The sequence below is a fragment of the Catharus ustulatus genome, chromosome 1, assembly GCF_009819885.2.
Source record: "Catharus ustulatus isolate bCatUst1 chromosome 1, bCatUst1.pri.v2, whole genome shotgun sequence".
NCBI classification, from domain to species: Eukaryota; Metazoa; Chordata; class Aves; order Passeriformes; family Turdidae; genus Catharus; species Catharus ustulatus.
Window position 1 is genome coordinate 125041381 of NC_046221.1, and position 25520 is coordinate 125066900.

Consider the following 25520-nt stretch of genomic DNA (forward strand, 5'->3'; position numbering starts at 1 on the left):
AACAACCACTTGCTATTAGAACAGGCAGGAACCTTTAGCCTGCAAGCTCTGCAAAGCACCAGGCACACCAAATGTCCAGTCTAACACAGCAGCAACACCCAGAAATCTGCCATTGTATGAGAACTAGGAGTAAGAGCATTTGTAGGCTTGGTGTGGGCAGTGTCACCTTTGTGTGTGAAACCAAATTAAGCTGTGACCCGAATGAACAGCCAATGAAGTGTTGTGGTGCTAACAAGAAATCTGACTTTGGTAGCAAGCAAAAGGTTCTTAAAGTAATCTTTGTTGTCCTCTCCAATTTAGATGGAGAAACTCCTATTACGCTCCAGCCGACCAATGTAACTGAGAAGACACAGCTGATTGGGGACAGCCATCGGAGCTATCACACAGAGTCCTAGAGCAGGCCAGAGACCTGCTGGTGCTTCTCACTGAGTCTCACTGTGAGAAAAACATGTGATAAGTTCTGCAGCCTGTGTTCATACTCGTCTTTGAGTTAATCAAGAGTAACCTGAGAGTAATTTCCTACCAAGGTAAAATCTCCCCCTATTCTTCTTCCAATAGGTTGATACCTGCACTGTGTGGAGACACCTACAGCCTGTACAGAGCATGCTGGTCTCTCACAGCTTCAAATTGTCTTTCCCTCTAATAATATTCCCTTTGGTATAGCTGGTCTTGTCCCTGCCCTCATCTGTAGTTTCACCTCCCAGACACAGTCTTGAGTCCCTTTGTGGGCACACTGGCTGTCTCTCCCTGCCCTAGGAACTTTCCTTGTATGCCGCAGCTTTGCTGGATGTGAAACATTCCTGTGAAGAAGCCCAGAAGAGCTCTTCAGCAGGTCTCGGGAGAAAGTTGGTGGCAAGACAGAGAAGAAGTGCTCTTTGGAGGGCAGCTAGTGGCTTGCTGGGATCCAGCTCTGGCAATTATAAATTATAAATCCTGAGCCAAGACAAAGTGCTCGGAGATTTTTCTGATGGTTGTTACACTACAGGACACTCCAAATCCAGAAGCCTTATCCAGAACCACACATAGGCTCTGTATATTCCCCTGCAAAAGCTGCAAACCCATGAGACAGTGGGCAAAGACCACAGGGAGTAGAAGGCTAGCCCTGGGCTGTCCCAGATCCTCTCCTCCTCCCACAGGCCCGTGGCAAAGCTCCTCCTTTTGGTTCCCAGCCAACAGCTTTCTGCCAGCTGGCTCATTACACCATGCCCTTGGCTTGTGGCCCTACTGCCCTGCTGGCACTGGGCTGGGAGCCACCACACCAGCGCAGGGGCTGTGGGAGCAGCAAGGACTTGGCAGGGAAAGCAAGCAGCAAAGGAGTGACTGTCCTCATCACCATCTCATTGGGGTAAGACTGAAACCTCCCTTCTGTGCCAGGCATGATTTTAAATAAAGAGGCAGGAATGAGTTGATGTTTAGATGTTCACTGCACAAATCAGGGGAGATACATGTAGGTATGGCTAAAGAAGCATGAAAAACTTAGGCCACTAATTTTTAAGAGCTAAAGGAATACCACTTAGATCTTAAGCTTAAGCTTAGCACCTCTCTGATTTGACTGAGTTTAAGCCTGAGGCAGCTGAATTTCTTCTTATTGATCATTTTACATCAATCATTGTCAGTCCTGTGTATTTGCTGTTTTTGCATGTTGCGGTCTAAAGGGGGTCACAGTGTTCCACTAAATTATACAGACTGGTGAATATATAATGAGCTAAAAGTGTTGTTCCCTTGCTTAAAATTGGATCCCACAGCTGTAAAACATTATTATCTCACCTTTGACATCAAATGTCGTTCAGCTAAATATATGGGAAAATAATGTATTTTATAGACCCAGGTGTAACTCCGAAGTCAAGACATACTTCTTTCAACATTTCTTTAAAAGTCCCATAACACAAGGATATTTTCAAAACCATTCCTTCCTGTTCAGGTTATATATCTGTTCTCTGGATGCAGGCACTGGCAACAGCCAACACGCACATTGCCCTCAGAAACAACCTTGGTTTTCTGCTTCAGAAAAGAGGGAAGATCCTGGCATGGCCAGAGTTGTGCACAGGCAGTCACTTCCCTCCTACACACAGGCTCCTCTTTGTCCTCAGTTGCAATGATTTTTATACCACTCGTATGTACTCCAGGCCACCATCCTACCTGCCCACTGAGGATGTGCCCATCCAGCCCTGTGGTGCCAGGAGAGGGGGGCTGGTGACACCACCCTGCCACGGAGGGGACATGACCCCAGAGGCATGTCTTTGCAGTGGTAGCCGAGTGCTGCACATGTTCCTGTCGGGGGCATGGATCAGACAGCACTGGGGTGCTGTGAGATGGGCAGAGCCCAGAGGCTGGGTAGGTGCTGTGGACACCAGCACACACACTCATCTTTTGGCTTTTTCCACTATTCCCCTTTTCAGGATGCTCGTTCTGGCATAGAATGTTATCCCCAGTGAAGGAGTAGGGAGAGCAAAATCACAAATCTGCAGGTGAAGTTATTTCCTAAGTTTCATTGTCTGGTAGAGAAATTTAGTGTGAAAATGTCCAAATGTTACCTAGTGACTATTTTCAGCAGAGGACTGAAAAAGGCACTGTGAGAAAAGTCTGGTGTAAAGCTACGTTTTATATGTGGAATCCTTTCCCGTGTGAAATCCATCCTCCTTTTCCCATGAAAATCACTGGGAATTGCACCCTTGATGTCAACAACAGCTACAGAGCAGGCCTAAAGCCAGGGAGGAAGAAGTAAATCCCGTAATAGCAAAAACAATTGGGGAATTTTTTCACATGCAACACCTCTGATGGGTATAGAAGATCAGAGGCAAAGTTCACCAAAATCAAGGAAATTTTCTCCATGGCTTGAGATGTACCGTAAGTCATATGGCTCTTATTTACACTTTCTAAATGAGAGCTTTTTCTTGGAAAAGGTTTATTACTTGGTCTCACAGTGTGAAGCAAAGATGGACAAGCTGCTGCATGTTTGCAAATCCCTTTTACAGACACAGGGCTCTGTACAGAAGAGCCACAACACATTATCTTAGTTCGCAAAAACCTCAGAACAAACCAGTGACCAAGCCTCTGAGGGGGTTGTCCAGGACTTGCAGCTTAAAGGTCTGAGTGTCTGAACTCATGGCTTAATTTCAAATGTGAAACTTAGTTTTTAAAGTACCAGAGCATTTGTGTCTCCCATCGATGTGGAGATCAGATATTCTGAGGACATGTGGAGAAAAGATGAATAAGGATTTCACGACTTAGCTTTTCAACGTGATTTTACTCCTTTGTTTGCTATTCAGAAAATGAACACATACTATCATGATCTGGTTTTGTGTACAGTTCAGTTGCACACCCAGAAATCTTCTCAAAGTGTACAGATTCTCTTTTTTTTTTTTTTTTCTGTTTTGCTACACCTATTTATATGTAAACTTCCATGTATTCCAATCTACCTTGGCTGTCAATCACTCTGACTAATAAAGGTTATATGTATGAATTGCAGCACTCCCTTTACCTTGCCACACTATCAACAACTTCATTCCGGTAACAGCTAGAGGAGCTGTTGAGACAGCTGTCCAAAGTTATGGCTTTGCACCTGGCAAGTGTCAAATAGTAACTCAGGGTTTCCTTAAAGAGGAACTAGCTCTTGGATTGCAGCAGATGTGCCTGCCCATGCAAAGCAGCCAGAGCTATGGCCACACACTCTAAGTTCTTTACTTAATGCAGAATGCTTGTAAAAAACATCATCGGTGTGACAAAGCGATGTAACACAGTAGTTTCACTGGAATCAGCATCTATGTGGAACAATTACCCCCAGCAAAAGATGTGTGCAGAGAGTGGAGCCATGGCACTGCTGAGGACAACAGCACATATCCTGAGACTTCCAGCACCTCAGTCTGCAGTTTTGCATCTGTTCAAGAGCCAGTGCAGAGTGCCAGGTAATCTGGGTGTGCTACAAGACAGGAATATTTCTCACTAGGTTGGTATCCAGTCTCTGTGACCACAAAAGCCCAAGCATGTGAAAAATAGACAAGGGGCAACTGTTTTAGCTATGTGTATTCTCAAAGATCTGTTCCTTTGTGAGCTTAGATATTAACACATACCCAGATTCACTCAAAACACCAAACACAAGAGGCAGCATAGACAACTTAGGTGTACCACCATGTAAGCAGTTATTTATGTAGTTTGTGCACTTTTACTCCCACAACAAGTCTGTGGGATAAGCCACAGTGCTTAATATAAAAAACTTCAAACATAATTGTATGTCACTTAATTTGATTGCCTACATTGTATAAGAATGAATACCAGTATGATTTCAGTCATATTCAAAAGAGTTACATAGTTCAAAAGAATTACATCTCTGCCTCTTTGTAGAATAAAACCATTAAAAAGAATTGAAGAAGCATGCTAAACAAAGCACAGTTTAAATTATTGATTTTTTTCTGTTATCATTTCCTATAGAAGAGAAAAGAGTGTTCTGTTATGAACCAGGGAGAAAGACCCCAGATGACCATAACCCCCTTCCTTCCCTCCACAAACTGAAGTCAGCTCCGTCATCACATCTGGCTTCTCCTTTCACTTTGAGAGATGAACGGGTGCAGAGTTTCGTACAAGAGGACTCGGTCCTTCGTGCCAGTTTCACCGATCCCAGGGTTGGGAAGGCAGTAAGATGGGACAGCTGTGTGGTGACTAATACCTGTAACAGGTAAACAGTGGTAAAGACACAATTTTCAACTAAAGGAGAGAGTCAATTCATGCTAATCTTAGAATGAGTTGGATAGGAAGGAACCTTAAATATCATTCAGTCCCAGCCCCCGGCCATGGGCAGGAATGTGCCCTGTCCAGCCTGGACTTGAACACTTCAGTTGGCTGGATAAGAAAATGTATTCCTTTTGTGGCACTAGGCACAGATACAGCTTTATGCTGTAAAAACAGTGTCTAGACATTTGGAAGAGAGGAGACTTGGAAAAATGACCTTCAGAATTTCAACATCCTAATTAACTGCGATGAGACAAAGGGATCTCAGCCGGTATCCTCCTGCACTGACTTGCTTTGTGGCACGTTGGAGTATGAACACACATCTTGTTTTCCTTTAGAAATTCAGGAGGTGCTAGCAGTCTTGCATTGGGTACAGCATTCCCTGCTCCCGCAGGAGCAGGAGCTCTCCTGAGAGTGAGACACAGCGCACAGGCTCGGTTTCTGATGCGGCCGGAACTCTTCGAGAAAAGCAACCGTAACTGCAAAAGGTCAAAGAGAAAAGTTTAGAAAGCACTTTGCGTACGAGAGAGAAAAAAACGGAGAAAAAAACACAAAAAAATTGCGCGTCTCCTTCGAGCCGGAATCGAACCAGCGACCTAAGGATTCCCGTGGGGCGTAGCCACTACAGTCCTCCGCTCTACCAGCTGAGCTATCGAAGGGACCTGCCAGTCACGGCGCCGCCGCGCAACAAGAGTGCAGCCGGCTCGCCTCGCGCATGCGCAGTGCGCGGTGCCTGCGGACGGCCGCGGGGCAGGGACGCCGGGAGCGCCCCTCGCCGGAAGGGCGGGCCGGGCCGGGCCGGGTCCGTGAGGGGCGTGAGGGGCGAGCTCGCCGCGCCCTCGCTCTCGGGTATAGACAACAGCGGGGAGGGAGTGAAACCGTGCAGGGCCAGTGGCGCAATGGATAACGCGTCTGACTACGGATCAGAAGATTGTAGGTTCGACTCCTGCCTGGCTCGCATTTGTTTTTTCTCCCTTCCGATTTCGCGCGTTGCAGGCGGCACGGTTTTCCATCTCATCTCACCATTCTGGCCTCTTAACTCCTCTTCTTTTTTTTCTCTTTTCTTTCCTCTTCTTTTTCCCATCTGATCTCATCATCCTGACTTCGTCAGGAACTGCAGTGACAGGACAAGGAGTAACAGGTACAGAATGAAGGGGAAATTTAGATTAGAGATTAGGAAGAAATTCTTTGCTGTCAGGCTGGTGAGATGCTGCAGCAGGTTTCCCAGGGAGGTTGTGGGGGTCCCAGCTCTGGCAGTGTTCCGGACCAGGCAGGAGCAAGGTCTGATAAAGCCTGAGCAAGGCAAGCATGTCCCCACAGGAGGTGTCCCTGTCCCTGATGGGTGGGTTAGGACCAAATGATCTGTAAGGTCCCTTCCAACCCCTTAAAATTCTATGATTCTGTGGTTTAACCCCATCTGTCTGCCTGGTAGAGCTGTATTTCCCAAAGCAAAACATCACTGTAGCCTTAAATTTTTCGATTTATTTCCCCCCAAATTAACCTGATGAACATACCTTTACATTACACAGGGAGGAAACCTTGTGGCCCTGGAGAGGAGCAGTGTACTCCACGCTGGCCTGACGCTGGTAACTCCCACAGATGGCAACAAAGAAAACAACCAGGAGGTCGCTGAAGGCAGCAAGCAATGCTGCTGTGATTAGGAGTGTTGTTTACATTCTAAATATCCCTTAGTCTTCAGAAGCGCAATAATATCCTTGTTGCATGAAAAGTTTCTGATTTTGCAACAAAACCCAAATATTTTTCATTTATGTACAGGCTGTGCAGTGTATAAAGAGCTTGCAGGCGGGAGAGGTGAGGAAGGCATTCGCAGTGATTAGGGAGCACACCATCGCTTCAGAGTAACCAGTTACTGAATCATGGAATGGTTTGGGTTAAAGGGCCCCTTAAAGGTCCCCTACTCCCAACCTTCCTGCAGTGAGCAGGGACACTGCATATCTACAGCTCAGTCAGGTTGCTCAGAGGCCCAGACCTTGGATGTTGTCAGGGAGGGGGCATTCACCACATCTGCCAGTGTTTCATGAACCCCACTGTAAAAGATTTCTTCCTTATATCCAGTCTGAGCCCACCCTCTTTCAGTTTAAAACTACTACCCCTCGTCCTGTTACTACATGCCCATGGAAAAGTCCTTCTCCAGCTCTGTTAGAACTCCTTTAGGAACAGGAAAGTGCCCTGAGGTCTCCCGGGAGCCGTGTCTAGGCTGAACAACCGAGATTCTCTCAGCCTGACTGCACAGAGTTGTCTCTACCCTCTGATCACTTTGTGTCCCTCCTCTGGACCTGCCCTGTCAGCTCCATGTCTTTCCTGTGCTGAGTGTGGATTCAAATGTCCCAAAAGAAGCGATTCACCGCGGTGTGAATAAATAACTGCGGCAGCTCACGAGTGCTGCTAACACTTGGAAGCGATGTGTGCGTGTTGCTGTGAAGGGCCTTGCCTTCGTTCCGCGACGCTCAGCTGAGCTAAAATATACAGGGCTCAGGCAGAAGTCGAACGTGCAGTCTCCGGATTTAAAGTTGGAGGAGTTGGGCATTTCACCGCTAGCCATTTCACCATTGTCTCCACACTTCACCAGCCCCGGCCGCTGCCCGCTGCCCGCTCCCCAGAGCCTCCTCCCGCCCCTGGCGCCCATGAGGGCCGGCGCTGGCGGGAGCGGGGCGGGGCGGCGCCTTGTGCGGCCGCTGGGGGGCGGCGGCCGTGTCCCTTCGATAGCTCAGCTGGTAGAGCGGAGGACTGTAGAGGCTGCGCCCCGCGGGAATCCTTAGGTCGCTGGTTCGATTCCGGCTCGAAGGAGACGCTTGTTTTTTTTCTGCGACTGGAGCGCGGCTTCGCTGCCGCTCAGGAAGACACTCCTAGAGCCATTTGCAAACACGCGATATACACAAGCAATTCACTTTCCTTTTTCTTTTTCTTTTTTCTCCTGAGGGGAAGCAAAAAAAGAGAATTCCACAAAGAGGTGGCAGCCCTGCAGTAAATACTGAAATGCATATTGCACCAATGCTTTTGGTAGTGCTTTGCTGTTTTTAATAATAATGTTATTATGTTTAATAAAACTATAATTAATTATTATTTAATTAGATTTAATAAATAATATATTATAATCACGGAATTGTTAGGATTGGATGGGACCTCTGGAAAGGTAGAGTCACCTAGAGCAGTTTACACAGGAGTGTGTCCAAGTGAGTTTTGAGATTCCATTGCCTCCCTGGGCAACCTGTTGCAGTGCTCTGCCACCCTCGATGTAAGGAAGTTTTTCCTCATGCTAAGCTGGAATTTCTGGTGCTTTAGTTTATGGCCATTGCTCCTTGTCCTGTCACTGGGCACTGCTGAAAAGAGTTTGGCACCATCCTCATGGCACCCACCTCTGAGATCCTCTCTCAATTTAATAACATATATTTGGCATTCTGCTACGTGTTTGTAGTTTTGTTGGTCTTCTTTCCAAATGTGATGTTTGGTCCTTTGGATGTACCAAAAAGGGTGACATGGGATGTTCTAGCAGAATGTGGAGCAGAGGGAGAGGAGTCATAGAGGTCCTTACACAGAAAGGGTTTAATGCAGACCAACATGGGCTTGCTTAGGACATAGTTGATAAGAGAACCAGCACTCATATTCTGCTTTTTTCTCTCCTGTGTTCTATTGTTTCATTTTTCCTTCAAGTCTTCTTTTCCATTACAGGTGCTACATGGGGTGCAGAAAAACATGCTTGGCAACAGCTCCTGGCTTGGAGAGAGTGAACGTGTCTGAAAGTGTCCAAATCTGTCTGCATAGCAGGGGGAGAATGGAAGTGAAGTTTTCTCCTTCAACAGAACCCCTAGTGAGTCTTCTTTCTGTGTGGGAGTGTTTCTCTAGGGTAGATTTCAGATGTGAGAGCAAGGAAGACCCACTCTCTGTGGGAATATAGTACAAGCGAGATTATCAGCAGGGAAACAGATTCATGAAACTCAGCAGGAGTCAGATCTGCACACTGCTTCTCTTTGTGCACTACATTCCTGGGCCCAGATACCTCTTTATTAATCAGTATGTTTATGTGTGTATGGACACACACAGAGACAGCAACAACACCCTTTTCTCCCTTCTCTTCCAGCATAATGCAGTGTATCCCTCTCAGGAACTGTCCCATGAGGAGCCCAGGCATAAAAACCTGCCTTTTAGGGAACAAAGGCATCTCAGTGAGCACAAACTGAGGATAGACATCCATTTCCTTAGGTGTCTGTTATCCACACAAGTTGGTACTCACTAGCAGTCAAATCTGAATCCACAAAAGCACACCCCTGTGCCATTCCCTGGTGTGGGACAGGGCACGGACTCTATCTAGGCCCAAAGATTCATTTTGTTCCCAAGATTCCTTCCTTTCTATATAAACTCCTTTGCTCCTCTTCACTGATTAAGTGGCAGCTCTTTTCACTACTAAAGGATAGCTCACAAAATAAAAGCACACACACACTTACTTCAAGAGAAGGGATCATCTCCTTTTTCCTTCTGTCTCCATCTCTGAGATATTTTTCTCTCCCACCCACTCGGAAAGAATTGACATGCATGCATTTCTGTGTAAGAGTGTAATACACCTGAGGGAGAATGAAAGCCAGGAAAGAAAAAACAAAAACAAACAAACAAAACCAAAAAACAATAAAACAAACAAAACCCTCACAAAATGTCCTGGTTTCAGAACTTAGTTTATGCTAAGCAAATATTCTGCCTCTTGACCTATGGCCTGTTTCATTCATGTGGCTGTTTGGCTCAGTTTCCCATTCTTCTAGGACATGTTCATGGATCTAAAGGTACTAAATGTTTTTCACTACAGTAGCAAACTGTTCAGTGCTTGCTTAATAGTGTAACTTTTGAAATATTTCATTTAGGTCCAAGTTAGTAGTGACAGCCACCTGCAAGTGCATAATTATTTTTGTATCTGGTCTTCAGCAAGGGCCAATGACAAGCTCTGTGTGTACAGTCTATGCAATCACTTGTGTCACTTAATAATGAAATGTGCCAGAGATTATAAAAACCCCAATCATACAACATTTCACTCTGATACACTAGGTTGGTTACCAGAGTAGGAGACTTCAGGCAAACAAGGGATGAGGGATTTTTAAATAGCCTGATGAATACAGGGGGAACATCTGCTGCAACAGAAAGGAAATTTTCAGGTCCTGTCTTGTAAGAAAAGATTTGTTAGTATTTCAAACAAAACCTGAGAAAGGGAAAACAAAATAAATCTAATGGGAGTATGAGGGTAAAATATTTCAGTTTGCCTGAAGGATTTCAAAGGAGAGATGGTGAAAATGTTCCTGCACAACAAGGTGCTTCCTGATGGATGCAGTGTGAGATACGTGGCACATGCATAGACAAGATGTTCTGCTGATCACAAAGGTGGGAATCCACTGGAAACAAGAGAGCACTTTCCTGATTTTGTTAGTACCTGAAACTTTATTATTCCTTTACTGAGGTACTCTTTGTATTTATTTTGAATATTGTAAACACATGCTTCTTTTTGTACCTTCTCTTCTTAGTTCTACCTGAACTAAGTGGGATTTCAGGGTCACCCAGCTATCACTCAGCTGTCAGCAGCTCTCTCATCCTGGGCACTTAGACATGATTTTTATCTCTTCAGGACATTCCCCTGTCCTGTTTCATCAGGAGGAGTTGAATAAATGAGCATCCTCCTGGGTCAGCCAAGCTGGAGTGTGACATTGGACGACTGGAAGGTGCTGGGAATAGACTTGACTATTGGAAGTTCCCAGTGGGGTTGGGAAAGATCCATGTAATAAAATCTTTTTAAAAATTTATCTCTTTGGTGGTGGAGTTGACCCAGTTGAAAACTCCCAAGGATGCTGAGTGGGATGTATGAGTGTAAACATAAAGGAACACAAGTCGACAACTCCAGCTTATGAACCGCTTTGTTGTTTGGTTGTTTTTGGTTGTCTTTTTTTTTTTTTTAAATTACTCAAGCTTCCCGCTTTTCCCTCCACCTACGCACAGGGGTGGGTGGGGACCTCGGGGAAACCAGGGTTAGGAAAGCGAGAGGGAGTGTAAAAACTGAAAAGATCGAGCCAGGTAGGAGTCGAACCTACAATCTTCTGATCCGTAGTCAGACGCGTTATCCATTGCGCCACTGGCCCCCAGCTGTTCCGGCGCTTGCACGAGGGTGGTGGTGTACCCTCCCACAGGGACCCGGGGGTCGTCCCCTCTGATGTTCAGCACCACCAAGTGCTCAGTGGAAATCCCAATATCCCCGTCCAAGCTCCATATCTGATATTGCTTCACTATGATGAAGAGCTTTGCAAGTGCAAGCTGAGAAGTCCCATTGTGTCACCTGCTGCAACATCTATGCTGAAATGAAAACAGGAAAAAGATCATAGTATCAACCAGTTCCCAAATTCTGGCAGATGTGTCATGCCCCTTCACTCAAACCCTGTTGTCTCCCTGCCCTCAGCAGCCATTTGGGCTGGTAGAGCCTGCCTGTTCCCCGGGTGTCTGGAGGAGAAATCCCAGCTGGTGGGAGAAGGAGGCAGGATCTGCTGCTTCCATGGTTCTGTAGCAGACGAGCCTTGCAGCCTTCACTTCACTGGGCCAGCAAGGACCCCAGATGAGACAGACAGGGCCTGCGGGGCTGGAACTGACACAGGGCAGATCTGCTGTGAGGGATAAGGGCATCTCTGAAGGCAGTCAGCAGTATCCGCACCTCATCTTCCAGACTGCCCTCACGCCACTGTCACACCGATACCACTCCAGTTACAACATGCCTGGCTCACGTCGGCACATTGGATCCTGTCCTGACCTCTGAATTACTCTTGGTCTCTACCCCATAATTTTTCCTGAAGCTCAGCTGCCAGAGACGATGCTCTTTGAACTGTCCAAACAGTCTTTGCCTCTGAATTCATACAGAGCATCACATTGGTGCTTCACAAAGGCAATTGTGTCTCAGCACCTGTGGTCTTAGTCACTTGATATGCTCCACAAAGGCCATGAGGTCACAGAACTTGTTTTCCAGTTTTTACTCATCAATCACATGCAAAATAGATTTTGCTTCTCTAAGAAGAGAAAGGGATTTATGACATTTTTGATTCAGCTTCAGGATCTGTTGCTGACACTTGCTGCCTGCTTTTCTGAGCCCTTTGCTTACCTTGTGGCAGTCAAATTTGTTGATCCATCACTGATAATAACTTAATGTCAGTGAGCTGCAAGCTTCTTTCCCATAATAGCCTTTGTTTGATGAGTTCTGACATGACTGTTGTCCATTCAGGCCTGTTGTATACAGGCCTGTACCAGAAAAAGCCAGGATACTGGAAAAAAATCTCTGCATATTCAGCCCTAGTTTCATTAGGCCAATGAAAACCAAACCAAAAAGTTAACCAGCCATGTTGTACATTAGGGAGCTTGGGAAAGAATGTGAATGGCGATTTTTCCATTCCTTAGAAGCAGGATGGGATTAATGCAATCTGCTGCCATGGAAAATGCTGGGAGCTGTTGGAGTCAGACATTCATTACCACAACCCTATTCAAACATGCATTGCTACTGTGCCTTCCTGGCAGCAATGATTTTGCTGATTTTGCCTGACTACTGTGATAAGTGATGGCTTTTGGATTGACTTGCTCTAGTGCCCCTTCAAGTCATGGACTATCTTGTGGGGTACTGAAGGTGTTACGTTCTGGATAATGATAAGGAAGTTGAGGATGAAGTTTGAAAGGAGGATGAGCCAGTTTGGCAGCTCTTTAGTCCAAAGTAAAGAGGTCCCACTTCTCCTCCCCTCTTCTCCACTGCTCTCAAGTACACAGCTTGCCTTGTCCTAGCTATAGTAGTCTGTGGGTACCAGGCACCTAAGTCAGCTTGATAACAGGGTGAGTAATTTTCCAATGGTCAATGAAATGAATTAGCTCAAATGGTGCTAATGAGGGGACCAGATCTTGCAGTCAGGGCCAGTGAGGGGCCCAGGCTGCCCTATCCTGCTGTCTAGGGCAACTCAGCCTCTTGCAGGTTCTTGCCAAACTGAAGCCTGCAGGAGTGTTGTACTGAGGCAATGAAGAAAAAGCAGGAGCAAGGAGTGAGAAGTGAGGAATGTGTTCAGTAGGTGGGAGGTAGAGCCACTGTCTGCATCCACAGACAGCTCACTTTAGAGCTGTTATTTCCAATGTCTCTTCATTTTCATCCTTGCTCACTTTACTTTGTGCAGGTGCAAATAAGGTGGGTTGTGAAGATGAGGCCATATTCTTCCTGACTGCCTCAGGCTGGTGCAGGGGGATAAACTGAGAGGAGCAGATCCTTCATAAGCAAGGACTTGCAAATAGCTTCTCTCTTGCAAATGTTTTATTTTCCCCCTGAGTAACCAGAAAAACCACAAAGTGAATGCAAGGGGGTGAGCATGTCCAAATGGGTGGTGGATGTATAACAACAGGAAGGGTGTAATTGCAAACAAGAGTTTGGTGGTGCCTTTTTCTACATGGGCGTCTTGGACTCTAGTCGGCGGCCAGTGAGATGATCCACTGCATGCCCAGGCCAGGCAGGATAGAGGGCTTCCATGTATGAGCTCAGAGATCCCAGGGATGCTACCCCTCCTGCAGTGATGAGATGAAGAATTATGTTAGACAAGGACAGTTTCTTGGATTTCCGTGTAGTTCCAACAACATTTCTCTGAGCCAACATGGCTGCTCCATTTTGCCTAATGCAGCATGTACTGCATTCCAAAACAGCTGCATCATGGTGTCTGGCAATTCAGAAAGCAGGACCCAGTGATATGGGCCCTGCATGAACCACAGAAAGGGCTGCAACCAAGACTAGTGGTTCGAGACAAAGCCTTAGTCAAGTAGCAAATAATCCAAATGCCTGGAGAAAGCTGGAGCCTGAACTGGGATTTCAGGCTGGTGGACCAATAAGGGAGTGAATACATGTAAGAGCTAGAAATGAGAAGGGGTAACACATTTCTAGAAGACACTTCTCCTTGCCTGACTGTTGTCTGAGGGAGAGCATGGGGGCTGCAGCTGAAGGAAGCTACATTGCTTTGGATATTTGCACACAATGCTGTGGATATAATGGAGAACAAGCTGGCAACCCAGAGTGCCGGTAAGGTGCCCCAAGCTCTACGTGGAGATTTACCACATCCTTTGGCAAGGAACAAGTCATTAGTATCCAATTACATTGAAATCATACTTAATGCAAGACAGGTTAAGACAAAAAGAAAATAAAAACATATACTCACAGTTACCAAGACAGATACACTTATAAAAGAGGTAGGTGGGGAAATGAGAGAAACCAGGCTTCAGTTACTGGCTTTGAAGATTAAATCAGCACGGCTATTCCCTCATATGCCGGCATTTTGCTGCAGGCCTTCCTGATACAGTAAGGAGCAGACAGCCTACCTTCCTCCACACCTTATGCCTCAGGCTGTGTTGACCAAGAAGCTTTTTCTTGTGGGGGAACAAAGCACTTCTCATGTTCTAAAAATATTTTCTGCTAAAACCCCAAATTCTTCCAATCCTGCAAATTTCACTAATTTGGTATAGAGGTCTTCCTATTTCTTCCCTATTCAAGAGACAGGATGGCCTTTCTTCTTGGCAAAAATAAGAATGATTTCATTCCTTTAGCATTACCTAGCCAGCGAACAATACCTTGGCACCAGTGCTAAGCCTGAGTGCTGTCATGGGAAAGGCACTGGCTTGATGTCTCAATACCACCATTTTCTTTTTCTCTTTTTTTTTCTTCTGTAATAATGTAAACATCTCTTCTTTGCCCTGCCTGCTATCATTATTCTGTTGGGCATACAGCAAATTGTGTGAGCTTAGTCAGCCTTGGTTTGGAGGGGATGTGTTGCTTCAAGCTAGTGCTGGGAATAGAAGCAAGAAGAGCAGTCCCTGCCTGCTCAAGCTGCTCCCTGGTTGATGGAACTTGTCTTCTCAGGGAGAGGGTCAGACAGTTCACCCCTTCATGAAAGAAGATAAAGGAGATGAAGGTTGATGTGAGAAGGAGGGGAAGCAGGTTGCTATGGTGCTGTTAAGTCTCAGAAGAGATGGAGGCATTATGCTGGGCTTGAGAAATCACTTTTAAAGGACTTGTTCAATGCATACATCCTGGGATTTACTGCTGTGCATGCACACACAGTCTCCTTCCTTATCCTCTTAGGCCTTTTTCTTTGCATCTTCCACTTCCCTCAGCAAACATTCTCCTGCCAGCCTTACAAAGTGGCCTCACACAGGGACCACACAGAGGTGATGCCCATTAGCCAGCTGGCAGCACACTGTCCTCCCTAAACTGGAAGGAAATGGTTCAGCACCTTTCTGCCCTACTGCATGGCTCCTACAGCATTTGGGGTGGAGGGAGGAGTGGAAGACAACACCAGACTTAGGTCAGAGACAAGAGGCTCTCCTGCTTCCCACATTCTGGACATGCCTCCTTAAGAAAGCTGCAAACTGAAGGAAAGGCTGAAAATGAGAACACCAAGATGAAGAAAGGTGGAGCTTCCTGCTCTCCCCATTGGCTCCTCAAGAAGCTCTTGCTTTTCAGTTTGCATCTCCATGACTCTTGTGAGGTCAGGTGTAAAGAACATTTCACATGGGACCATGTTAACAAGTCACCAGAGAAAGGATGAGACAGTTGGCATCTTCTTTCTGCCTGACTGGATGACACCTGGCTTATTTAAGACACATACTTCCTTGAAAGGGAACGATGGATGACTTCAGTTCTGGGAATGAGCATCAAGTCTGGACACATTCCAGGAGCCTAAGGAACTAGCTATGAGACCTGACATATCAGGAGTATCCCAGTGAATGCAACCTGAGATATTACATGCAGAGGAGGCTTCTAAGGAAGCATCACCCCTTCTCAGGAATATCACCTGAATACCTGATGATGGGTAAGAGGTCTTGCCAATTTATACCAGCAAGGATAGGAGCCTGTATAATTTCTTAAAATAATTCATAAATACAATCTATTTTGGATGGATATTAATGGATTTGTCATGGATGAATTATTTTATTTCCATTCTTATTTCATCTCTTCTGGATTAAGTGGGATTTCAGTGTTAGTGATTGCCTGCTGACATTGCTAGCTGAAGGTGACAGTAAACTGTTATCCTGTGGTCACCTAGCTCATGTCAGGCTCCTTGCCATGCTCTCTGGAATGCTAAAGGTTAGTGATAGCCATGCCTGCCCTGTTTTGGCTGCAGGAATGAGGCCCCTGGTGAGTACCTCTGATGAAGGTCAGGTATGGCAGAGGCATCCTCTGCTGGCAAAAGCAGTTTTGGACACTGGCATGGAATGGTACAAAGGCTCTGGGTGTGACTCCTGAAGTTCTTCAATGTGTCTGTCAGGGGTCCAATAAGAAGTTTAGTGATGAGTAGAATCTTCCTCCCCCTGCTAAAATCCCCTCTCCTTTGAGCTGTAATTAAAACCAGTGACTAAGGAAGGCACTGCAGCCCTCTACCCTGGGAGCTGAGCTATCAAAAGATGAGAGATGCTGTCCTGAGAGAAACTCCCAGCAGGATCTTGCAGCAGCCCCAGACCCAGCATTATGATGGCAAGTAGCAGATGCATCACTGTGGGATATGGGGAACCAAAGCCTAAAAGGTTCTTTGAATACAAATTTCTGCACAAAACAATGCTGCTGCAAAGCTGTTGGCTTGTTGTGAAGTGCTTCATAGCACTGATTAGGGATGGAAATAGCACCAAGGCCGTACTACATGAGTAACTGGAAGAGATGTGATTTGTAGTCTACTCTTACATAAATCTATTATCACCCATCTCATGTTTGCATTACAGACTTTGGAATCATCCGAAGCATCAGCACAAGGCCCTGTACTGCTCCAGCTTGTAACCTCTCACCTAAGGATTATCTGAAGTAAGATTGTCTGCACACCTACAACAGGATAGAGATGAAGGGAGCTGACCCCACAGCAGGGTAAAAAGAGCCACACAAGTGACACGAGGAATCAGAACTTGCAATAAGCAGATCCATCAGAAACTCTCCTTGTTTGCAGGCTCCATTAGCAATGCAGCTCTAAACGCTGTGACAATGGAAGTGCACAGCAGCTCTGATACTGGTCCTATGCTCTGCTTTGCCACCACATCCCAGTCCTCCCCATGCCCTGCAGATATGCCTGTTCTCTCCCCCACTTTTCTTCTCCTGATTCAAAGGGTGGCAGTGACAGGGGATATGGGGTCAGTGGTGTCCTGTTTTGCCAGCTTCTTGACCACAGTGGTGGGACAAAGAAGCACTATCAGCTCACAGCAGCACACCTTCCCTTATATCCAATGCTGGAGCAGCCTCCCTCAGTGCTGATGGCTGGGGTGATAGGGGGTCACCCTCCAGGCTGATGACAAGCTCTGTTGGCTGCATCAGGGGGAGAATTTTGGAAGGAGAGGAAGACAGCCAGCTCCAACTCTTCGTCTTCCACCTAGATCATCGTATCAGACTATTATGGTGCTGTCTATTGCCATGAACTATTGGTGCATATTGCCCAATCCTGACTGCAGAGGGTAAAACTCTGTAGTGAGAGATGTGCATCCTTAGTCAGCACAGGCAAAACACAAATCTTACTGCAAAGCTGTCCCCTCTGTTCCCTCTTTTAGGAGACACACAAAATCTGAGTTATTCTATGGTGAAAAGACTTGCTGTGCACCCTTTCTTCCCTTGCATTCCCTAAAATCTGGCAGAATCAGAAGGGCTGACTCCTAGGGAGCAGCCTGGTGTGCAGAGAGGGTGATGCAACACCACGTGTGTGGACATGGGCCGACGTGCTTGAAATGCTTCCTGAAGTGATAATTCAAAAGGACGTTAATGCAATAAACTGCTGCTTGGTACAATGAACACAATGTCACAGTGGATGGCATTCCTGATCGCAGCTAAAAGTGCCTGGCTTGAAGGCTTTTCCCGTTGTTTTCCTTGCAAATGCCTGCATCACTCTCTCAAGTGCTGTGCTCCCCTATGCTCACAAAAATCTCATGTGAAGGAGTGGGTGAAAGAACCTGACTGGAAAATGGCCAAAAGGGAAACTTTCTCTTCTTATCTGACTTTCAAAAAACAAAAAAAGGCATTGGTATTCAGGAATGAGCACTCATGCTGGCTGTGCTATATGCCTTGTAATCATATCCAGGGCATATAGCAAAAGGAAACAAAAGGAAAACAGAAGAATTAAAAAAAAAAAACCCAAAACCTAAGAACATTTGTTACCTCTGACACCAGCCACTTGATAAACAGATACTTCCCTGATTCTGGTAGCTACTTACTGTGTGAAAACCTTCCTGCCCCCACACACAATATTTTTCTTTAGCTGTAATATGGAAATATTTGACCCTTTATCTTCAAGCACTGAATCTCTATTCTGTCTTGAAAGAATGACCCTCAAGATGCAGGTGCATGAGAGCATAACCTGACCATCCTGGGGAGCTGGGACAGAGTCTCAGCAAGTCTCTGATGTGGTGTAAAGTTTGTGCTGAGTACAAACTTAAAATCAGACTCTCCTTTGAACTATGGACCTGAACATTGTCCTGGGAAAAAAAAAAAATTCCGCAGTTCTCTGCTCTGCCAGCTGAGCAATGGAAAGCATACTGAAATAGCATCAAGAGTGGCTTATGTCAAGCAGACCAAGGCTAGGGAGAAACCTGACACTGGTACAGGGCTGTATCCCTGTGAAGTGATGAGCTGATGCCAGCTGGGAAGCCTGAGCTGGATCTGTTCTGTGAAACACAAATCCCTCTCTACTGAACATCACTGTCCTTTCCTACTGACAGAGCTGGGGCTGCAGCAGTGGGGTTTGGGGTGTTATGGCCTGTTAAATCCAGAGCAGAAAACAAATCTGTCACCCAGTCAAATTACTGTTGTTGAAGCTCTGTAATACCCTTTTCCTTACATTCTGGTATGCTTAGCAGGCCCTCTAGCACTGCCCATGCTGTGCCATCTCTGTTCCTTTCCACTGTCACAGCACCAGCTCCTGCATTCCAGAATAAGACATCCCTGCTATTCCACAAAATGAAGGTACCTGGGGAGAATTCACCATTCCTACCTTTCTGCTAGCAGGGAAGACAGCAAGCCATAACTTACAAGCAGGCTCTCATGGGATGCTGTGATAGCAAAGTAGAGGGGAAAGGGTCAGGGGTGCATTTGGAAAGAAGAGAGTTGTGTTAAAATAGTAAAATACTTGGTTGCTTACTCTTCAAAAGGAAGTGGGATTTTCCTATTTTTCTAACTGGTGTGCTCTCCCTTTTTTCTAACTGCTTTTGTTTTACTTATATCCTTTCTTCCTTCACATCTCGTTTTCACTGAAGAGTATGTTTGGGGGTGTGGAAAAGCAAGCCTGTTCCTGTTATCTGTGAAACTTGTCCCTAGCCCTGGAAAGAACCTATTTTTAGGTAGACAGTAGTGCAGTGCTATTCCTTTCTCACATGCAATACTTCCTCCAGTTCTTTGGACATACTTTTATGCCTTGGCCGTGAAATATGGATCTCTTTCTAGCAGTGATGTGTGGAGGGAATAAGGGTTTGGGAATCTCCAGGTTTGTAAAGTTGCACGTGCCTTGGGGAGGTGCTGAACAGTTCATCTCATGTTTGTTACCCTACATCCAGTCTTTTCAGGTTCACTGATTTTGAGACTTTAGACAATACAGATAACTGCAAGGAAAGTGATAAATGCCTCATGTTAATCACCTTGCAGGGTCACCCCACCTGCCTGAAGGGTACGGCCGGACCACCATTTCTCATACTAATCTTGAGGACTCTGAGGAAACCAGGACTTTCTTTCAGGAGGGCTTTTTTTCACTGTGTCCCCTAAAGCTGGGTGGCTGATTCATGCTGGCTTGCTGTTTCCCTGTGTCCCCTAAAGCTGGGTGGCTGATTCATGCTGGCAAAAGGAAGCTAAAGAATCTTTTCTCCCAGGCAGACAGATGGGGTAGTGCCCTCATGTCTTGGTGTCACGATGATGGCAGAACCACAGCAGCATCCAGGGATGAGTCCTTGATGCAGTTTGTCCACAGACTCTCACTGTTCCACAGTCTTTTAATCCAAATCTCTGAGGTTTGCCTGCTATAATTTATGTCAGTACCACTTATTAATTTGGAACAGAAGTTATTATCTAATTCATTTGCCCTTTTATCCCATGTTTCTCCCAGTTTTCTGCAAACTGTGGAAGGTCCTTGAGCATGGATAAGCCCAGTGAAGGCTGCTTTTGAGCACAGTTCAGCTCAGGGCAGTGTCCATCCTCTATTAAAAAGCAAAGAGCAGACATGCTCCCTCTGTCTGGTCTTTGTAGCTTGTCCCATACATTTGATGTGCTCTCAGTGACTCACCCTTGGAAATGCTTTGAGCTTTCCTCTTCTGCCGTGATTTCATATGTGCAAAAGAAACTTTCTAAAGATGTCATTCTCTCCTGTGCTGGTCTTTGTTTTCCTGGAGATCTGAAACCAGCCCTCAGACTGTTTTTAGAAGGTCTCCAAATACTGACCGCATATGGCCTGTCATCACATACGAGGTACACAAAGACAAATATATATATATGTGTTGAGTGGAAAAAATGTCAGTCTCAAAAGGCAACTGTTTTTGAAAGCACTTGTCTCTGTTGCAAAGGCTCTCTTTGGCTGCATAAATTGAGTCACACACTAGGGTAGTCTCAGTATTTATCATGGAGTGTATATCGATCACAATAAAATCATAAAATGCAAAATATAATTTGCAGTTTGCACTTGTAAAGGTAGGAGGGCTTCATCTTATAGCTAGCTTGTCGGCTCAGTAAGTTGTTGCCAATGCAAGTGAAATCTGAGTCTCTGCAACATGCTGGCATGTAGGTGGATGCTTGCCACTTGCTCCTGAGGGACTGTTCACTGCAGGGTAAATGGACACAGACAAAGGTGAGATTGATGGAGTACCTCCCCTAGCCTTCCCGAGGGATGGCTGGCTAAAAGTGCAAATCTTCTCAGCCAGAACAACAAACAGAGTTAGCAGTATGGGAAGAGGGGAAGGATACATCATCATTTTGCCCTAAGTCTCACATTTGAGAGAGCAGAATTGGAGATGGCAACCTCATTTTTGTTAGAATGTTGCATTGCTCAAGCACCACCCAGCTCTGTCCTCTTCCAGCAGCTGGGCTGTTGTGGGAAGCCTGCAGGTGAGTCCCACCAGCCTCAGCAGTGTGGGGAGCTGCTGGAGACAGTGGGGTGGGGGTGGGTGTTGATCCCTTCCCAGGGAATGATGGGCAGCTCCCATCTGCTTTAGGCAGCTGCCAGTGTAGAGGTCTGCCCACTCCTGGGCTGGGTGTGAGGTGCTTGCTCACCCCCCAGGACAGCCAGAAGGTGGGCTGGCAGCAGGCCAAGGCACTGTCACCCCATGGACTGGGATGCTTCTCACCACCCACCATGTCCAAGACAGGATGCCTGGACAAGGAGCCTGCTCTTGCCAGAGTGTGCTTTGTCTCTGCAGGCTCGTTGGGGAGGCAAGTCATGTGGGACCATATTTTTGACAGCATCCTCTGGCCAAAATATTCTTTTTCTCTTTGTTTTCCAGTCATGCAAGAGAGCCACAGGGCTGATTTTCTGACTGACACACAAGAGCTTCACAACTCTGGAACAAGATAAGAGGTTGCAGAGGGGAATTCTTTGAATGCAAAACCCAGAGATGTCATTATGGCATTGAAAGCTGAACCTGGACGTAACTCAACCTCTCCTTCCTCCTCCAAATCCCTCTCCTAAACCCATTGCTTTGCAGCCAGCTTTCCAGGTTCCAGGCCATCAGTTCACAGGCCACAAGATGTTATTCAGCTGCAAAATAGAGGCGGTAGCAGTAATGTCTGTAAAAGCCTATATTTGGTGTTCTGATTATGTCAACAAAGCCAGGTAACACTCCCAGACAAGCATTACTGAAAATAAAATTATTTCTTCTTGGTGATGGCTGGCAGACATCCAGATTTTCTGTCCAGGAGGAGTGTTAAAGCAAGTTCTCTTGCCCTTTGTTTGTCCCTTGAGAGATGGCTTGACTTGGTGACTCTTCAGAGGCAGACTGCTGTGTGTGCTGGTGGTCTTCCCCTGCAGGAGTGGAAGGGGAGGAAGAGGAGGGGCGCGAGGCTGCCAGGCAGAGACAGGAGCTGCCAGGCTCTTTCTCAGTGTGAGTTCTTTGAACCTTATCCTAAGTAGTCCCTGCTGAAGACCAGAGCAGGATCTTCCTGTTTCTCCTCAGTGTCTTGGCTCTTCTCTTCCTCCTTGCAGAGTGGTCATACAATGTGTGACTCTCCTGGCACTTCTCATCCTGCCTTTGCAAGTGGTCAAGCCTCTGCATTTCTTTACCTATAATTTATTGCTGTGGTTGATAATACCTTGTCAGAAAAACCCGTACTAAACTTTCACATGTCTGGACTACATGTTCCTGCTGGAAAAATATTTCAGCTCAGGCCTGGTTGCAGAAGGTGGGTTTATCTTTGTTTTGTTGACTCCTTTTTTTGGTTGTGCTGTTTGTTACCTGTTCCATGTTAGCATGCTTCAGCACACAGGAAGGGCAGCACACTCACCTTGCTGCCACCAGATGTCCTCTGCAGATACATCAGATGTTCTGCTCAGCCCCTTAACAGAAGGCTTCTGGGGTTTACCATGGGTAGGTATAAAGTCATCAGAACCACATCCCAGAGGCGCATTACCCTCTGAGCGGTGCCTCAGTTCATTCTCCAAAGGGTCAGCACGGCTTTTTCTGCATACCCTGCATCAGCATATGATGTTTCTGTGTGCTGACATTTCTAGCCTTCAGCTTTTCCCAGAATTTCTCTGTTTCTGCCTGTGCAGTAAGGTGGAAGCTCCTGCCCTAACAGATGAGGATGACTTTCCTCATCTAATTCAGACCCCCTCATCAAAGCAGGTTTTGCTGTGCAAGGGGCAGCTGACTCAAAGTTAGGAGTGCAGAAATGAGGCACGCAGATTCCTCCAGATGCACGAGTCACCTCTGACCCAGCTTTGGAGGGGGGGGGAAAGAAGAGAAATATTTTCTTGTTGCTGCCAGGGAAGGCTCCCTGCCAGCCCTGCCAAAAGCCCCAGCTGTCCGCAGCTCAGCTGCTGCAGCAGCTTCTCCCACTGGACTGCAGGCTCTTGTCCACACCAGGCAGTTGAAGCAAAGGTGTGATTTTAAGTGGGTTTAACTAAGCTATGACTAATTTCCCATGAATGCAAGACTTAGAAAAATCGATTTGTGGCTATGGGACTGCTGACAAATGTGTGTAAGTTTACACAGGGGAATTTCCAGCTTGGTGTGCTGCAAATAAGTACAGGAGTTCACTCAAACACTTAAGAAGCATGTGAGGCATTGAAAATTAAATAGTCAATAATACATTTAATTTAATGTTATTTATTACAATTGTATGTAGAGAATAGTTTTCATTTTCATGCAGAAATCCATGAAAACCTTCCCTTTTATATTTTCCTGAAGTGCACAGTTTCCAGACTGGTGTTGCATGCTGACTGAGGGCCCTGCCCTAGAACTGGGGTCTGCCCCTGGATGCCTAGGCCACACACTCAGCTGCTCTGCTGCATTTTTCAGATTCAAGCCCTATACAGTCATAAGGCAGAATAAATGTTGAAGGCTTCTACAAGACACCAAACTGAGAAAGTATTGTAAAAGAGAAGAAAATATTCTGATTACATGTACATTATGGTGGCAAAGTGATTTTATACAGTAATGGAGAGACTTTGGCTTAAATTTGAGGATATTTATTGCTTGTACAGTTGTGTGATAAATTATTGGCAAGTAGAAGCACAGATGGCTTTCCCTTAAGATCAGGCATCACATGTCACAAATTATCTGGGAAATTGTCATTTTAAAAATAACTCTGGAACAAGTGCCAAGTTAAAAGGGATATCAGTGTCTAATAAACAGATATAAACACAGCAGTGCCCAAAACTAAAATATATTTGAATTAAACTATCGGAGAGAGAGCATATACAATTAGTACCTGTTCTCTAGCAGCACAAATTAAAGCCTTTCACACTGTATTTCTTCTGGGTTTTTTTCTCATTAGGAAATTTAAAAAATGTTTTTCATGCATATTTAACCTGCCCATGGAGTTAATGGCACAAATAGTCATGTTGGAGTTTTACAGGTTCTAAGACCAAAATCTTACCAGAACAAACTTAAGCACAGTTATAGGCAGGCAGTTTTGTTTGTCTGGTTTTCAAGGTAGTGAGATGTTTACATCCCGAAGTGTTCAAGCTCCAGAGCAGCTTGTCTTCTCCAGTAACCACATGTACTTCACACCTTGGAAAGGTAGGATACATAGGTAAAATGACATCCTGCCTCTTGTGGCCACGGCCGCTGGCTCACGACAGAATGCCTGTTAGGCTGCACAGGCTGGGCAAGCCCTTCACTCTCCATTGACCAGCAAAGATAAGGAAAGGGAGCAGATGGCCTTTGCTTATCACTCCCACAACTCCTCAAGGGGTGAAGGCTGCCATGTGTGAGCGAGGAGAGCCAGGGCCTCTTGGCCTCCCCCCGTCCCCCGGCAGCCGTCACCTGTCCCAGCCTGTCCTGCTCTCACGCGCATATATGGGCACGGCAGGACGGAGCTCGTGACGCAGCGCTGCTAAAAACAGCCCCGGCTCTGCTCGGCCCCTCGTTCAAACAATGACCTCGGGCCCGAGCAGTCCAGAGAGCCTCTGATCGCAGCACGGCCTGGGACTTACCTCAAGGGAAATTAACCCCAAAACCTCTCCGCAAGGCCGTGGCCCTGAGCGTATGCCCCAGGAAAAGCTAGGGATGAGCACCTCCCTGAGCTACAAGACGTTATCCAAAGAGCAGCAAACTATGGATAACCTGGAGAAACAGCTGATCTGCCCCATCTGTTTGGAGATGTTCACCAAGCCGGTGGTCATCCTGCCCTGCCAGCACAACCTCTGTCGGAAGTGTGCCAGTGACATCTTCCAGGTAGGTTTCTCCGCACAGAGAGCTCTGCTTCCCAAGCAGGACGGGCTGGAATGAACGGGAAAGAGGATTTTTTGCATGTTTTGGTAGATCAGTTTTATCAGTTGGTGAGGCAGGTGGGGGGAGTGATTGAAGGCCAAAGTTGATGTGTCCGGGCGCCAGGGCTGAGCTCACAGCAGGTGAAAGTGCCACCTGTTGGCTGTGGTGACATGGCCGAGCGTGAGCTGAGGGACTGGCCCCTCGCCTAGCAGCCACCAGGTGCTGTCCCGGGGTGACATGTTGGAATTACCCTCTCTTTGGGCACAGTGACAAATGGTTTCCTACCATTTGGTCCTTTTGGAAGATGTTTCCATGGTTTTTCATGGCCATACCTCCCTCCCCTTGTGCTTCTTGGCAAGAACAGGCCTCCAACCCCTACCTGCCGACCCGGGGAGGTACAACTGTGGCATCGGGAGGCCGCTTCCGCTGTCCCTCCTGCCGGCACGAGGTGGTCCTGGACCGGCACGGCGTCTATGGGCTGCAGAGGAACCTGCTGGTGGAGAACATCATCGACATCTACAAGCAGGAGTCCACAAGGTAACAAGGGAATGTCTGTCTTTCTGAGGTTGATTTAGTCATTTTGTCTCTTGGAAAAGCAGAAAGCAATTGTGCTGCTGTGCCTGACTGTCTGCTGCACCATAAAGGTCTCAATGAGGACAGAAAACTATCCAAATAGATGCTGAGCCTCCCTGTTTCCACTTACAGCACAGGATTGGGCCATATTTATTCACATGAGCAGCACTTACCTGTGCAAGCAAGGTCCTTGAGGGCAACACAGCTACTCACATGATTAAGGGAAAGGTATCTTGGTTAACATCATTTATTGCAAAAATGGTTCAGACAATTCTTTTTTCTCTTTGATCTGTGCATTCTCG

At 46.3% G+C, this 25520-nt stretch overlaps 2 protein-coding genes, 1 long non-coding RNA gene and 4 other non-coding genes across 12 annotated transcripts in view; 5 read left to right on the top strand and 2 right to left on the bottom strand.

Annotated features, from left to right (window-relative positions):
* The window catches only part of DNAJC5B (DnaJ heat shock protein family (Hsp40) member C5 beta), a 43579-nt gene extending 40160 nt beyond the window's left edge, over positions 1 to 3419 (top strand). For all 4 annotated transcript variants that reach the window (XM_033082814.1, XM_033082805.1, XM_033082832.1 and 1 more), the window contains exon 6: positions 301 to 3419. In XM_033082814.1, coding sequence (XP_032938705.1) covers positions 301 to 395 — 95 coding nt within the window. In that variant the 3' untranslated portion in view covers positions 396 to 3419. The remainder of the gene's footprint in view (positions 1 to 300) is intronic.
* Positions 3420 to 5293: 1874 nt separating this feature from the next.
* On the bottom strand, positions 5294 to 5384 carry TRNAY-GUA. Its single transcript is given in 2 exon segments — positions 5294 to 5329; positions 5348 to 5384. It is a non-coding gene; the product is annotated as a tRNA-Tyr (tRNA).
* A 174-nt stretch (positions 5385 to 5558) lies between these two features.
* LOC117000942 lies at positions 5559 to 10426 on the top strand. Its single transcript, XR_004418879.1, has 3 exons — positions 5559 to 5658; positions 8416 to 8554; positions 10349 to 10426. It is a non-coding gene; the product is annotated as an uncharacterized LOC117000942 (long non-coding RNA).
* On the top strand, positions 5611 to 5683 carry TRNAR-ACG. Its single transcript has one exon. It is a non-coding gene; the product is annotated as a tRNA-Arg (tRNA).
* Positions 7443 to 7533, top strand: TRNAY-GUA. Its single transcript is given in 2 exon segments — positions 7443 to 7479; positions 7498 to 7533. It is a non-coding gene; the product is annotated as a tRNA-Tyr (tRNA).
* Positions 10427 to 10783: 357 nt separating the features above from the next.
* Positions 10784 to 10856, bottom strand: TRNAR-ACG. The gene has a single exon. It is a non-coding gene; the product is annotated as a tRNA-Arg (tRNA).
* Positions 10857 to 24330: 13474 nt separating this feature from the next.
* Positions 24331 to 25520, top strand: part of TRIM55 (tripartite motif containing 55) — a 37970-nt gene continuing 36780 nt past the window's right edge. For all 3 annotated transcript variants that reach the window (XM_033067940.1, XM_033067925.1, XM_033067933.1), the window contains exons 1-2: positions 24331 to 24609; positions 25010 to 25182. In XM_033067940.1, coding sequence (XP_032923831.1) covers positions 24421 to 24609; positions 25010 to 25182 — 362 coding nt within the window. In that variant the 5' untranslated portion in view covers positions 24331 to 24420. The remainder of the gene's footprint in view (positions 24610 to 25009; positions 25183 to 25520) is intronic.